This window comes from Sciurus vulgaris (assembly GCF_902686455.1).
Source record: "Sciurus vulgaris genome assembly, chromosome: 13".
In the NCBI taxonomy this organism is placed as follows: Eukaryota; Metazoa; Chordata; class Mammalia; order Rodentia; family Sciuridae; genus Sciurus; species Sciurus vulgaris.
Genome location: NC_136474.1, coordinates 80765195 through 80782331, shown reverse-complemented (window position 1 = coordinate 80782331; position 17137 = coordinate 80765195). Strand labels below are relative to the sequence as shown.

Sequence of the window (17137 nt, the reverse complement as noted above, 5' to 3'; positions counted from 1 at the left end):
TTATTTGAATGGATGCTACAGCAAGAGAAAAGATCCTACCAAATTGTGTTAGAGATCCAGAGACTTGAAAATCTCAAATTCTGTGCTGTATCTGAGTAATTGGAGAAAAAGTCTCACTGACAGACTCACAAGGCAGTGAGCAGATATCGGTGAGTTCTGTGAGCACATTTTCTATTAGTGATTTTATCTGATAGAAGCTCCCTCCTGTTGTAATTTGAAGAACTGAAAAGGCACTGGAAGGCATGAGGCAAGAAAAGGAGGCTGTGTGTGTTCCCAGCAGTGCTGGCAGAGGCTCTGGGCAGGAAGGTTAGTGCAACCCACAGGAAAATCCTCCTGTGCGGTGAAAATGCCTAGGGATCCTCGCCTCCCACCAGCTCCGGACATAAAGAAGGTTTCTGCACAGGAAGGAGTAACTAAAAAATTCTTAACTAAAATTTTGTGATTTTTAGGTAATATTCTGACACTCATATAGGGGTAATTTAAAAATGTCTGATTACCTATATGAGCAACTGAGTAATGTATAAGCAAAAAATCTTCGCACGTGAGAGCTGTGATGGATTTTTCTCCCTTCTAAACCTTCTGCAATGTTGTTATCACAAAACTTTCACAATGATAATACCAAAGTGGGCAATAATGCCACTCATGCTGGGGCTCCATTTCGGTCTATATGATTCAGATAGAAGGAAGATATTTTTCCTTATTTTTAAATTACTTAATTTCAAAGACTTCAATAACTTAAATATTAATTCACAACAATTTGCATGTTATTTTTTTCTTCATGTAGTTTGCTATTTTATTCAGTAAACCTAGAGTTTCTGACCTCTAGTCTACCTCTGAATTACCTAGGGGCACTTTATAAAAACGCAGGTGCCTGGGTTTGTCTCCAGGATTTTGACTTTGAAGGCATAAGGCAGGAGAAAATCTGGACATTTCCTACATGATTTTGATATGTCACTTGATTTGGAAAGAACAATGCTAAATGACAATACCCAGTGAATTAATATAAAAGAAACTCTTAGACAGATGGAAATATTCATGGAGTACTAAACACACATAAATCATCATATAAAGGAGATATTGGTTTTGTATTACAATTAATGATTATTTCCCCTTGAATGGACTTTGCAATTTTCAAAAGCCCTTTCATATACTTCCATAAAATACCTTACCTTTCTGGTCTCATTTTCTTGTTTTACAAGGGGGGGAAAAAAAAAAAACAATATCGGATTAAATTATTTCTTTCAGTCTAAAAAAATAATTTTGTGCCTGATATATAGTAGGCACTCAACAAATGTTTGTTGAATGAATGCAAATGTTTGTTGAATGAATGTCTGTTGAATGACTACCTCACAAAAGCCACACTGAGTATGTTGACAGTTCTTATAACTAGTAAATTGTCTTAGAACTAATAAAACCAAGCTCAGAAAAGTTAAGTAAAAGTAACTAAAATAAATGAATCTAATACTAAATTTCCTGACTCCTTATTTGGTGCTCTTTGAAAATACTTTTTATAGCATTCTTGCTGAAATTTCCAGATTAGATTGTGTTTAGGTGAAGGACATTCCACATGCTTATATTTTGTATTCATCCCCAACCAATGAATTGACAAACTGCTGTATCTGTATAATGGCATGTAAGTTGTTACCTTCTTCTTTAACCTCTGTCTGGTGTAGAGGCAATAATTCCAGAGGTTTGATATACATGTCTATAAGTAATAAATCTGTGTGAGTTATAGCTCTGTCCTTGTAGATTTACAACTATAAGTTTTAATTCATCTCTGACAACACATTTACATAAATTACAGCAACATAGTAACAATGCCATATGCCAGGACTCTCACCCAGAGAAATTCAAGAAGTGAATGGTAGCTGGCTTTCTTGCCATTACAAAGGACTGCAAGAAAGAAGCATTTAATTTGGTGTGGTGGCCTTTATAGAGATGTTTGTTTGCTTCTGTCATTCCTTTGAAAGTAAACTATGTCCCTGATACCTTGCTCCGCATTAGTAAATATTCTAGATTAAGATGTCACTTTAAGGAATGGCAGAACTGCATAAATGAACCTTCAAAGGAATGAAAGCAAATTGTTTCCGAGTATCTACTTTGTCCTCAAGTGTGGCTGCTTCACAGCTTGCTCGGAGGCAGGTGCACCATCAGTTGGACAGGAGGGACATGGCAGGGTGAGGCCTGCAGGGCCAGCCTGTTAGTGCAGTGGGGTGCTGGGCCACCAACCCCTGTGCTCAGGGAAGATGAGGTCTTCTCATGTCTCAGGAGGGAATCTTGATTAATCAATCCTGATAATTCCATTCCATTGATAATTCCATTATTAACTGCTTTAAAAATGGGTAAGGGATGCCATTTGGGTCAAGGAGATAAAAGAATGGGTTTCTCAAAGGGTGTATTTACTTTTAAAACTTTCTCTTTCTGCCTCAGGACGGCATCCTTTGTACAGGTTGCTGACTTGGTGGTAGCTACCCTGAGGCAATCCAACCTAAGAGCCCAATGAAACAGAGTTCCCCAGGAAGACCAGGTTATATGATGAACAGCAAGCTGCTCACTTGACTAGCTATCTCTGGCTGTTTTATTGCATGAAATAATAAAGTCTTTGATTTAAATCCTCTTCTGTGGCTTCTATTCCTTTGCAGAAGAAATATGCTAAGAAATGAGTCTTTCCAAATAATTCTACAATTTGTATTTTTAAAATTTCCTTCTATAACTAATTTTTTTCTTTTACATGTCAGTCTTTCCTCAGTTTGCAGTCCATTATTTTATCACTGTTCTCAGAAAATACTGCTTTTACTTCTTCATTATGGTACTGATTTGTATTTTTACCTAGCTTGTATACTCAGCATGCATTAAGGCTCAACTGAATCTACTTGGTCATGATTCTCACTTCAGCCACCACAGATGCTCACTGGGTCCTGCTCAACTGCTGTCTGGATTGTTACAAAGCCTCCAAAAGGAAGCCTACTTCATTTCATCCTATACAGCGTCGCCAGTGACCTTCCAAAATGGGAGTGCCTCATCCTGTTGCTCCCCTGCTTAAAACTCTCCAAATCGCTGAATGCAAAACTATACACTCAGTATATTATCAGTTTATAAACTTTTGAAATCAGTTACCAACACTTAAAAATTGGGAGAATTGAAAATAAAAATCCAAACTTTTGAACTATCTGGAAAAATCAGAGGGAGGCAACAAAAGTCAGCGTTTGCACTGAAGGTGAGGATCTGAGGCCTGGCTGGTCTCTCCATACAGCATGTGCTCTCCAGTTTGCCGCAATCCCCACCTCTCCCAGTTCTGCCCCAACACGAAAGCACACTACCAGCTGCATTTTTAAAGGCTTTAACTGTTGTGTTATAGGCACAACTAAAAAGGGAAACATTTCTTAGATGGTGCTATCAAAAGTGAAATAAACCAAGAAGGTTTATCTTAATAATTTGTGCCACTTACTTGGTCTCTGTAGGGATGAGAGTTTGTCATTGTTGACCCTGAGACTCCAGATGGAAGCCTCTGACAGGGAAGGCCTGCCATGGTCTCACCCTCCTACTATTAGGCTTCATCCCTCCTGCTCTATCACACTCCATTGGAACCAACACCTTGCAGCTTCTGGAAGGTACCACCTGCTAAATGTTTCTGAGCTTCTGTTGACACTCATCCTCTTCCTGAAAAGTCTTCTTCCTCCATGTGTGCCCACAGGAAATCTGCTCAAGGATCAGCCCAAACAACATGTTCCTTATGAACCTCTTCCTGCTCCTGTCCCTTGTGTTCACTGGATTCGCCCTTTGCTCCTGGGTGGCCTGACATTCACTGCAGCACTGGGACACTACTGTACTTGTCTCTTCTCTGTGTCCAGATGGTGAATACCTTGCCCACACAAGCAGTCACTCCTACCTGCACTTCATAAGACCGTTTCATGCTTCCAGGAATCTCGTCTTGGAGGCAGCATGACAGGATCTCTACCCACCCTGGGGGTAACTGAGGTTCTCTCTTCCCTCTGTTGAATACCCTAACTGGTGTTCCACATGTGAGGAATGCCGGTGGTTGGCAGGTTTCTCTCTGGAAAGTCCACTCACTATTGCTCTTGCCAGTTGAACTCTATGGCCTGTAGTCAACCAGAGTTAAGGCTAGTTGAACTTGCCAATGTTAATGTAGTTGGATTAAATATCATAAAATTACACTGCAAAAGAGACAAGAGGGCTTTTAAAAAGACACACATATACACACGACATTAGGCTTAAGTGAGACAACTGCAAAAGACCAGGAAAAGCATCAAAGTCTAGAATTATACTCTGACATCATTTTGTAAATATGCTTAATATCTCAGTCCACTTAAAGAAACAGAAACTGGTGTGCTTTAGCAAGAAAGAACTAAAATCATATGGAAAGAAAAGTCTTTGGTCCCATATCAGAAGAGATGAGAAATAAAATGATCTATGTCTATGGTATATGCCATTTTATATGATTCCACACCTGAGCAACATTTTTGACAAACTGAACAAATTATGGGGTTGACTATGTGGGATCCAGGGCTTTTAGGTACCATACGTGTGCCTCTTGCCCCACCGGACTCGAGCTCCATCCAGAGGTCCATTCAGCACCTCCAGAGATAGGACCTGCCAGATCTTAAAGGATGCTTTAAGTGGACATCAACATCTTCATACAACCTATCTGAAGTAGACTCATGTCCTCATTATATATGTTTTAGAGTACTTAAGAGTCATATTTATTGAATTATTATATGAGGCCTGTTTTAAGTCCCTTCCATATTGAGAATGGATATAAAAAATGAAAGACAGTGACTCCAGCATGAATTCAATATACAGTTGGCCTCCCTATTAGTGGGCTCTGCACCGATGGGTTCAGCCAATTGTGGAATGAACATATTCCAAACATAAAAACTGTATCTGTACTGAACATATGAAGGCTTTTTTCCCTGTCATTATTTCCTCGATAATACAGTATAACAACTTTTTACATATCATTTATGATTACTATGAGTATTCTAGAGATAATTTAAAGTATTGGGAGAATTATATAGGCTATATGCAAATACTACATCACTTTACAGAAGGGACTTGAACATGCGTGGATTTTCATAACTCTGGGGAGGTTCCAGAACTATCCCCCATGAGTGCTAACGGATGACTATACTTCCCTACCAAATATTTCCTAATTTTGTAAACTATATCTGTGGAAAAAATATACATATGCACACATATATACATTTAAACTTTCTTTTTTATGTGTTGAGGGGGAAAAGATAATGGCTAGGTGGGAGAATAAATGGCACTGAGAAATGTAAATGAAATGATATGAATTTTGAATATGAAAAGAATTTTTTGCCTATAAAAATATTAAAATGCTTGTTAAAATTTATTAGTTATAAATACAGAACTTCTGCTTTATGTATTTCCACTTGTAGGTGTTATGAAGGATTTAATTTTCTTTTTCAGTGCAACAGTCTTGAATACTGACATTCAAAGCATCACCCCAATACAAGAAGTGCTCAATAAGCAATGGAATAAATAACATAAAAATCCTCTGCACAGTTAAAAATATTCTAAAATTTTAAAACTTTCAGAATAAATGATGGTCTGATTTCAAGCACTGTTTTGGATATCTGTGCCTTTTCCTGGAGGTTCCTCTCTAAATAGCAGTTCACTTTTAAAACAGGAGGCTTGTTAGGTAATTCCTCAACAGTGTCAGGAAGCCATTGTCTTCTCCAACCATTCATCTTATTATCACCCCTGATGCCATATTTCTGGTTGTTGCTCCAGAATGTCACAGGAAGCACCTGCCATAAAACCAGCTGCTGAAAAGAGGCAGGAAGAAAATACCTAAAATGTCACTGTCTGACTAAGTACTGTAGTCAATCCTCACTGCAATTTTTGCAATCACCGCATAAGTGCCCTTGATGTATAAGCGTTATAGACTTCTGCTCAGTGAAAACTGTGCCTGGAGCTTAAAACTCTGCCTTAAAGAAACATCAATCTTACTGTCCACAAGATCCCTAAGGTCCATTGCTCCTCCTTACTAGAAGTAAAATCTTTGTTATTTTTAGAGAGAAGAACACATTGTTTTCCAAACTTGTATTAATATAACTATGTTTACTGACATTTCTGTTTAATCTTGAATATTAGCTTTTTTTTTGATACATAGTACTTTAGAGTGCTTTCCAGAATTAAATGTATTACAGAAAACTACAGTAATTTATTTTCATAAAACACTTTAAATCCCATAGTGAAAACACTTCTATATTTTGCCAAGTCCTTTCCCTAAAAACAGTAATTTAGTTAACAGAGAATGTCAGCATTCGGTTATTTCTTTAACACTTTGCTAATGCGATGAAACTTAAATTCAGCATTTAATAAGTCACAAACAAGAAATGTCTCCACTTATGTATTGGAATAACTGTTTCTCAGGCAAGATTTGTGCAATTCCCAGTATAAAGCCAATGTGAAAGTTGCTGTAGCAGGAACGTTCCCACGTACAAGGGAAAACGTTTCTGTAGCATCTGACAAGCGTGCCTTCCCTGTGCTTGCTGGTCTTCCAGGCTTTGCACAGGTTGTACTGTCTGCCTGGAACACTGTCTCTGCCCTTCCCCGTCTTTGCTTGATTCCTTGTGTTATTCAGATGCCCTCCCCATTAGGGAGCCCTGCCTGCGCAACTCCCCAGTGTCCCACAGGAATCTGGGCCAGTGCTCCTCCTGTGCTCTTCCAGGTTGTCCTCCTTTAGAGCTCGTTATATTACTTCAGTTGGGGGTTTAAGATTATCTTCCATACCAGAGTGTGTCATTAAGGGACACACTCATGGATTTTGTCATCTTTTGCATATAATATGGTTCAATATATAATATAGTTCTTGGCATAGAGAAGAGCCATCATCATACTTTTTAAAAAAATAGACAAAATGGATATTAAATCATGAATAAATGAAGAAACAGTCTGTTATCCAAGATAACAAATACAGGAGGCAAAATAGGCCAACTTTGGAGTTTCACTTTTTTGAGAATAACCATAGCTCAAAAGTCATCCTGTTATTCCCAGAAATATGAGGAAGGGCATGAAGAAATTAATGCTCATAAAACATATGTTTGGAAACAGTTTCAGAGCATTCTGGTCATCACATGTCATATGCAGAAATTTACACTAAAAATAATAAGATACACATTAAAAGTTATATAAATCAGAATTTTTAGGGCAGTGAAACTACTCTGCATGATAGAGTAATGGCAGATACATGTTATGATGACCTTGTTCAAACCTATAGACTCTTCCACACCAATAAACTCCAATGCAAACTACCGATTCTGGGGAGGATGTGTTTCTGAGCCTCATTTTCAGTGGGGCTCAGAAAATGATGCCTCCAAATCTGCTGCTTTGAACTTTCCACTGAGAACACACTGGGAGAAGCAAATACAGAGGAGGGCTTTCCCTGTGGTTCTCTTATTTACCTAAAAACCAGATCCTCCTAAGAGGAACACATTTGCCTTCAAATACTCTCACAGAAATTTCATCATCCAAGGAAGATTGAACTCATATCACACAGAAGACTGAAGGTCAGGCAATCATACCTACAGCCAGAGGAATACTGTCCGTGACCACTGTCTATTCTCCAGGCTCATTTTCCCCCTAAATAACTTACCCAATTAAAAATGCCTACAGTCCCTCATTTTTCCTCTTCTCTTAGGAAATAGTATTTAAACCTCAACCACCTGGCTCCTCTGTGAGTTTCATATTTTGTATGGCTCATATACATGTGCATGTTAATAAACCTGTATGCTTTTTCCCCCACTAATACTGTCTATTACCAGTTTGTTTCAACAGACTCAACTATCAAACTTTTAGAGGAGAAGCCTGAACATTACCATGTATGGCCATGCCATCCTGAGTATGTCTGAGCTTGTCTGAACTTTTCTATATTACCAATGTACTATTCAGTGGGAAGATGCTGATAACAGGGGAGGGTACGCGTATGTGGGTGCAGAGGGTATATGGGAATTCTCTGGGTATATATGTTCTACTCAGTTTTGCTGTAAAGTTGGAACTGTTTTAAAAAAGAAAGTTTGTTTAAAATTTTAATTATTTTACTCAGAAAGATTCTAATATAGAATATAATGATTTCAAAAAACCATTGAAGAACAAAAGAGTAGTAAGAAAAGAGATTAATGTTATGAGAAAAAATCAGGAAAGAAAGATAATTACTAAACGCAGATAATTAAGGACAGATCAGTAGGTCTGAAATCTTGAAATTTGCTAATTATTTAACAGATATATTACTGACCCTACTTAAAAGAGTAATTCAAATAGTCTTGGGGAAAGAATTATAAAAAACATAAGAAATGATAATAGATCTACGGGGTATGAAGCAGGATATAAGGCAGCAGGAAGGGACAAGGATGGGACTGACTGATTTTGTCCTATTAGACCAACAGCTACCTAATAATTGTGATGACTAACACTTTTTGAGCATTTTGGAGCACTTCTAATCTTTATAACCCAATGAGACAATTGTTATTATGTTCATTTTGTAGATGAAGAAACTCAAATACAGAGAATTTTTAAATTCTTTGCTCAAAGCCACAAAGCTAATAAGCTGAGCAAGGACGTGAATCCAGGTAGTCTGGTTTCAGAATCTATTTGTAGGTGCTCTACTAGGAAATAAAAGGAAATAAATAGTTTGGTAATTAAATTTAGAGATAATATTAAGATCAGCATGTCAGAAACAATTATAATTGTTCTGCATTAGAAATAGTGGATACAAGAGGCATAGGAAATTCAAAGGATAATTAAAATAAATTTCAATCAAAACCTCAATGAAAATAGAGGCAATAATCATTAACTTAACAAGAATGCTTCAGCATTTTTACTCATCAGAAGTGCTTCACCTGAGTACATGGTATATTCTTGGCAAGGTGAGAGTTTTGCTGCAATCTAGACACATGTAATTGTAATTGTAATTCAGGACATCTCCTGAAATTCTGACTGTGGTTCCAAGAAATTATCCAAGCGATACTTCTCAATATTTTCTATGTAAACTGCAAGAGTACCAGGGCAAGTTACAACAGAAGAAGTGGGTGTTACTGAATAAAATGAAGATCAAAGAAAGAAAGGGGTATATATGCACGATGATCAAAACTAGAAGCTCAAACACCTTGAACAGGCCAAGGTTCCAATTTAGGGTATTTGCAGGGGAAAGAGGCAGATTTCAAGCTTCTGCTAAGGAAAAGTTAAACTCAGTAACAGATATGGATGGGTGGTGTCATCATATTATCACGCCATTAACAGAAAAAAGGTAGTTTGGAAGGGATGCTGGCAGACAGAAATATTTTCTGACATGACACCCTGAATTTGAGATAATTGAGACATCTAAAGAGATGAGAAAACCAGTCCTCAAAATGACTTTGTATTTGAGAAAAAAAAAAAAACAAAAACATGAAATAGGGAAGAAGAGTTTAATAAAACATTAAGGTACTCTTGCTCATCTCTCATATGTACTTGAAGGTGGTTGTGGCTGTTTTGGTCTTCTCTTGAGTTTAAGTACATGCTTAGCAGATGTAGTGACCCTGTGGACTACAGGTGACATCTTGTTGGCTGAAAAGTGAAAGTGAGCCAGGTTTGGATAAGTCAGAGTTGACAGACTGGTGAAAACAGATGTGGATGGAGTTCAGGGTTGATTTCACTTCTGTAACTACTGAATTATCAAAGAAGCAGGCAGAGGATATTCAGGGGATAAGGGTACAACTAAAAGGATTCAGTATCCCGCTGCCCACTCTTTACTCATTGAGGTACATGTGAAGGTCAGAGGTCAGTGCATTCATCCCTCATGGAGTAATCTTCAAGGCCACAGGAGCTCAAGCTGTAGGATCGCTGCTTTGGTATACATCAGGCTGTGTTATGGGCCACACATCGACATTACAGAATTCAATGTCCTTTCTGTGAGGGATTATAGCTAGGCCACAGCTGCCACAGTTCTACACATAAAATCAACTTTGCTTCTTCTTCTTCTTCTTCTTTTTTTTTTTTTTTTTTGCTTCATTACCTGGCCCAGGGCAGGCCTGGCTGTGGTCTACTACAGAGATATATCTGCCATGACTCTATGCTATTTCTAAAACAAATATTCTCCCTAAAGAAAAGCAATTTGATGAGTGTTTCTAACATACTGAAATAAAACTATAACAAATTGATTTTTTTTTTTTTTCCTTTTGTGGTGCTGGGGATTGAACCCAGGGCCTTGTGCATGCGAGGCAAGCACTCTACCAACTGAGCTATTTCCCCAGCACAAATTGATATTTTTATATAATTTAGACACATTTTGTTTTCATTTATCATATCACATTATAGTTCTTAACATATTTTTTTACCTTAAAGAGTCAGGATTTAAAAAATCTGATCAACAATGTATTTCATTGTACATCTTCTATGTACCAGACACTAGATATTATGGGATTTTAAGAACAGGTTCGCCAAGGCATTTACTTAAACTTTTCAGTAATAAAGTTTTTTAAAAAATAATTTCAGATATAGAGAAGGCTTCAGGCTTATTTTTATCTCTCAAATATCACTGCTGTTTTGTAGTACTTTGCCAAAGCATGGTAAGAAAATGAGTGCCTAGATTTACCAAAGTGGATCAGGCACCTCCAAGTGACACGGTGCAAACTTCATAGGAAAACTAGCTAACATGAGCCTAAGGGAACCTGGCACAGTGAGCAGTTATTACAAATGATGGATTCAAAAAGGACTGGACATCAGTGAGATAGGAGATCATGTTTGCCAAACCAGAGAGGATTTTCATTCTTGATTTAACCAAATACATATTTGTAGAGCTCTAAGGGAGCCATGGGCTCTAATCTGCCTGCTTAGCAAGAGTACTACTTGGCAACAAAATTTAAGTGTTTCTTAGGGGAGCTAGATTTTTTTTTTTTTTTTAAGTGAAACTTGAGTCAGGTGTGTTCCTAAATTGTTTAGTGGTTTTGAAGTCCGCAGCACAGCAGAATTTTAACTATTGAATTCCATCTGTTTCTGACTGCCGTAGTCAGTAGAGACAGTGTGACAGCACAGGTAGGACAGCCTTTGGAAAAGAAACCCACATGTGGCCTCACGCTGCTGCTTCCACTTGCCACCAAAGTGCTTCCAAGTCAGGAGAGGGAGTTCTTAGCACCAGGGTCTATACTTGAGTTTTTCTTAAGTTTCCTAATATTAATGAAATTTAATTATAATGTAGTATATTTCCAAATTTATTTTAATGTAATAACAGCCACATTTACAGAATACTAACTATAAGATAACCATTGTGCCAAGTATTTATGCAAATTACCTTATTTACTTCTGGTAGAGACTTGAGTTAGGCTCCTTTGAGTCCTCTGTCTGAGTAGGCCTCAGCTTGGGGTTCCCTCTTTGCCCTTCTTGCTGAATTCAGTTTGAACAAGAATCCCCTAAGTCAGTTTAGAGAAAATCCCCCACTCTTGGTATCTGACGACCTCTGGCACACACTCAGTCACAGATACTACCAAGTAAGTTGCTTCCTCTTAGTAACTTTCCACCTATGAACCCCACCCTGCTTCTTGTGAAAGATAGAGTCCAGTCCTTCTCCTGCTTTGCAGCACCCTGTTGCGGTGGGTCCAGACCTATCAGCACGGTCCTCCTTGATAAAGTCTGCCTTACCATCTTGAACAGTGTTTCAATAAATTATGCTTTAACACTTATCCCAATAATAGATGCTATTTCTATTATCCCTTTACAGATGAGGACATTTCAGCTCAGAGAAGTTAGAAGACTTTCCCAAGGTTATAAAGCGAATTAGTGGTGGAGATGGAATTCAAACCCACACATCTTTCTAATCATTCTTACTATTCTAATTATTCTTGACATTATACTATAATGTTCTAAATCACTTTTAGTTAAATTAGTTAACTCTTCTTCCTCAACCATCTTAGTTAGAGGTCAGTGAACCTTTTCTATAAAGGGACCGATAGTAAATCTTTTAGCTTGCAGATCACAAAGGTTCTTTGCCAGTTGCCAACTACTCAATTCTGCCATTGTAGTAGGCAATGCATAATCGAATGAGTGTGGCTGTGTTCCAATAAAACTTTATTTATTAGAACAGGCAACAGGCCAGATTTGGACCATATTTTTCCAACCCTTGACTTGTATAAAATTCATGTTCCAGACAGATATGCCATATTCATCCTATGGCTTTGTATAATCTCCTCTTAAGAGTCTGGGAGGAACAGATCAAGAGAATTGATTTTTTCTTTTTTAAAAATAGAAGTCAAAGTCAAAAGGTAAGAGAAAGGTGCTTAATTTTTCTTTTATTCTTTATCAACTAATCTAATTACAGCAAGAGACCTATCTGACCCTTTAGTCCATCTTGGGCATTACACTTTATATTTTCACCCACTGGAACTCTACATCTTATAACCAGGTAAATTTTTCTAAATATCCCTTTTAAACTTTTTACGTTATATCTCTGTCTTTGCTTATGCTAGAAAAATTACCCCAAAGGATTCCAAAGGATTTTTCAAGAAATGCTTTACTGCATTCCTAGTTCAAAATGATCCTATGATTCACCCCTTAAAACATCATTTCTAAATGCATTACCTACACTGTATGCTGTTTCAGATGTTCACTCACTTATCTCAAATCTTACAACATTAATAAGAGAAGTAAGAGACTCTCTTAAGGGTTCACTGTCACTGGATATAAATGATACATAAATGACAGCTGGCAAGAGTAGTTAAGACATATTTCAGAGATTGAGCTGTGTTTTCACAGAGTGATGAGAGAAGAGGGTAAGTTTTCCTTTCACCACTATACGAAACAGGAAGGTGAAGGCTATTCACCCCTGCAACACTAATGATAATTTTAGCTACTAAAATCAAGAAGATGAAGTAGAAAAAAATCATGGAGACACTACAATAACATTCAGAAAATATAGTATTTCAAATTCCTTTCAAGAAAGAATGGCTTTGGGAAGTGTATCTCAAGTAAACCAGTTGAAAAGAAGAAGGTGTTCAAAAGATTAACTTTTTCAGTACATTACCAAGTTCATCACTGAGACACTTAGTAGGAAGAGAAGTGGAAAGCAACAGCGTGTCAGCACACTGTGGTCCTTTGTCACTGGTGCCACTTGCTGTCCTCCCGCTCACCTTTGTTTAGCTCACTGCACTCAACACTGGCTCGCTTGGCTGTCTGCTGGTGGCAACTGCATTTTATCTGATCATGAAGAATCCTCTCTAGGATTTCTTCAGTTCATTTTTGAAGAAGCTTTACAAGGTCTCCTGTTATTTTTTTCTTTCCATCTTTACTTTGCAGATGTTTGTGGTTTATTTCTCTCAAGTCCACTAGAAGTAATAAACTCCAGTTTTTCAAACTGTCTTAAAAACAGGTGGTTACCAGAGGCTGCAGAGAGTAGAGGGCAGGGGAAAAATGGGGAAGGTTGATCAATGGGTACTAAATCACAGTTCAATAGAAATAAAAAGCTCTGGTGTGCTACTGGACCCTAAGGTGACTAGAGGTAATGATGTACTGTGTTAAAAAGCTAGAAGAAAGGAATTTGAATGTTTTTACCACAAAGAAATAATCGGCTTTTGAGGGGATAAAGATATTTAACCTAATTTAAACATTACACAATATATACCTGTATTGAAACATCACAAGGTACTCCATCCATACATATAACTTTTATATTTTTACATATCCACTTTTAAAATCAAGTTTAAAAAGAGAAAAAAAATCTGCCTCAAGAGATTCTGAAAATGCCCTTTGAAGAATCTCTCTTCTGAAAGATTATTATAAATAAAATGTAACTTAATTTTTAAACAAGCATTCAGAGTGGTTTCAATGCTCTCAGTGACAGCCCAGTGTAAAGGAATATGGTCATGGGGTGGGGGGTTTACACATATCAACACAATCCAACAGTTCAATAAGTATGGCAAATGGTGCATAATCCATGCGTGAAGCATGTTCACACATGACAAACTCAGGATTCAGGGGCCTGAACATAGAAATGTACTTAACATTCAAATAGATCTCCCAAACTTGTCCAACTGCTGAACGCTTTACCTCCAACACCTGTTACCATCTCTTAGAACTATTTCATTGAAAGCTGACAGGAAAGCTTTGGAGGATTAATGTAGTTTATCCCATTTAAGAGACAGTCTAAATTTTTAGCCACATCCTCATTAATTTTTTTCATACTCCTTCTGGAAATTCCTAATACTACAAGACAGGTGAATATATCAGCATTAATAAATGATACAATGAAACATAAGAAGTTATGTTTTGTGTTTTTATAATCATGTCAAAATGACTCCTAATGTCATATATAACTAAAAAGGATCAATAAAAAGGAAAAGGAGTAGGAGGAGAAGGACAAAGAGGAGGAAGAGGAGAAGGAGGAAGAGGAGGAGCAGGAGGAGGAGCAGGAGGAGGAGGAGGAGAAACAGGAGAGGCTGTTTTGGCACTATTTATCAATGAATGCTATACTTTTGTCATCTCAATGGTGCTTAGTCCTGGATTTACCCTTAGCCACTAACGTGCCTCTGGGACCAAGCTATTAAAGCTCTGAGCTTCGGTTCCCACCTCTAAAGTGGGGCTAGACTAGCGCTGCCGATCTAACCAGTATATTTTGAGAATAAGGTGATCAAAATCAAAATCAAGATGAATTTTCAATAAAGAGTAACATGTTATAAAAGCATAAAAAGTGTTATAAGAGTATAAAAAGTAGTATCATTATTTCAAAGAGAACATTATTTTTTAATTGAGCTTTACTAAGTGAAATTTTTTTTCTTTTTATGAACTCTGACTAGATTGCTCTTAAAATTAAAGAAACTCTTGTTACCATGTAAATAAATCATTTTACTTAGAGAATAAATTTTTGTTCAACCATTATATCATAACCGCATCATCAAACTTGTTTCAGAAAACACATGACAAAAATAAGGAACCCAGAAAACTTTGTTTAGAAAAGGAGAGATGTACTGCAAAGTTGTTTGAGAGCAGTGCCACCTGATTCTGGGCTCTATCACAAACCCATCTGTGGCAGCCTTTCAGTCCCAGTGAATAAAGACAGTGGGGCTCTATATTCTTTGAGTCCTTCATTAAACTATTGATCCCTTTAGCATTATCCATAACGTTCCAGCAGCTCAGCACGTCAACTGGTGAAGTGCTAGTCTCTCTCTCCTTTCAATAACTTCCACACTTTATGGAGAGGAAGTCACGATGATTTATTTACCTGACATTTTCCAGTCCGAATGTCGTACAGGGCCACTGAACCATGGCGCGCTCCAACTGCTATTCTGTGATTCCGCTCGTAATAGCTGACCATGTAGAACCTGAATTGAACATTTTCACAACAAAAACAAAAAAACCAGGTGAGATGACCTGCACGTGGAAATGGACAGCATCACATTTCAGAGATTAAAGCCACCTCTGATAATATATATATATATATATATATATATATATATAAACATATCTATGATAAGTATGTTAAGATTTTTCAAGAATGTTTCCTTTTAGTGACTCATAGAAATCATTTGAAAGAAAATGGATGCAGAATATCATTTAGGCCTGTTAATTATCTTCAATAGAAAACAACTTTATAAACACCCTTGAATTTTTCACACAATAAGAGTCAAATACAAACTAAGATTAATTCTGAAAATCCAGTTTTATAATGACTTATGCAAATATTTTCATTTGAATAGAACTCAGAAAAAATTTGAAAAGGCTACATATTCAATTTCATTTCATTTTCATGGGTTATTAACATTATTCAGTAGTAAAATATACTTTCTAGCAGAATAATCACAAAAGGCTACATAAATATTCTGTCTAAAGTTCTCATTAGCAATGTAGAATAAAATCAGAAAGCTATCCACTGGGGAAAAAGTTACCTTGCAAATTCTCTAGATTTTCCACAATTACCAGTTTATCTAAACGATAAAGATGGTTATAGGTGGTATGAATAAAATATTTGATATTTATTTTATACTGCATAAAAATAGGATTTAGGAAGAATTTTGAAGGTTATAAGAGGTTGTTTTATCATTTTATCATTTATTTTTCTTTTTTCTAGACTAATGTCCTAGTCAGGTGCTGTATTAAGCAGCATCTGATTTATGCTTTGTCATACTGATTTCAAGTTCCTATAGGTAGGATCTGAATTAAGAGTAAAAATTATTAGCAGTATAAATCAGGTATGATTTTATATATGCAAAGAGTTTTAAATATACAACACATTACCCAGTTCCATGGTCTGTGTGTGTTGTCAAGGTGAACAAGCAGCCTACCCTAAATATTTATGAGAATTTTTCGTCAATTCTTGAAGACATTCCTTGTCATTTCCCCCTTTGGTTCTATACGACCAAACTAACTTTTTTATTGTTTTGAAAGGGAGGAGGGGGAGGTAAAACATGATAGGAAAAAATACCATTTGTCTAAATGCTTTCTTAAAGTAAATGTAGAGTAAAAGAGTACTAAAGCATGGGACATTTCTGAAATTATATGAGAGAGGCTGAGGGAGACAGGTTTGAACATGTGGATAGCAGCATTCTGATAGAGCCATTTTGGTATTTACAGACGTGACATTTATACATACTTTGTAAATCTGGAAAACAAACTATTGGTTTTAAGACTTTTTGTTTGTTACATATTACCAAGTAATGGATGAAACAGTATTTTTGTCCCATGCCCAAACCTCACCCAATGACCAACTTTTTCCCTGTAGTGGAAGGTCAAGGCTTCACTTTCAGTCCCATGGAAGACGCTACTTTAGATTGCCCTGCAGGGTTGTGTTCAGGAATAGCACTGCCCTCATGTTACACTGGTTTGAGAGAAGGAAGGATATGAAAGTTCCTGAAACCTATGAAGTTTTCCTCACTATTAAGTGGTTAGTAAAAAGTTCATTTCTCTAAACTTTTCCTATAGAAAACCTCATATTAGTGTACCTCAATAGAGAGTGCGAATCTGCATTAAAAATCTAATGTTGTTATATTTGAAAATGAAAATGATTTAGAAAAGTTTAAAAACATTTACTGTTTTGTTATTCAATAACTACAGTGGTCTAAGTATTAGTTATCATTGAATCTACTTTCATGTCAATATCACATCTCTGCCTGTAAAAATATACCACATG

General features: G+C 36.8%; 1 protein-coding gene across 5 annotated transcripts in view; it reads right to left on the bottom strand.

Annotated features, from left to right (window-relative positions):
• Positions 1 to 17137, bottom strand: part of WDR7 (WD repeat domain 7) — a 360567-nt gene that overhangs the window by 48244 nt on the left and 295186 nt on the right. For 4 of the 5 annotated variants that reach the window (XM_079108807.1, XM_079108809.1, XM_079108808.1 and 1 more), the window contains one exon: positions 15233 to 15332. In XM_079108807.1, coding sequence (XP_078964933.1) covers positions 15233 to 15332 — 100 coding nt within the window. Of the gene's footprint in view, positions 1 to 12337; positions 13399 to 15232; positions 15333 to 17137 lie in introns of those variants that run through there. The other variant, XM_079108811.1, reaches the window with a different exon arrangement.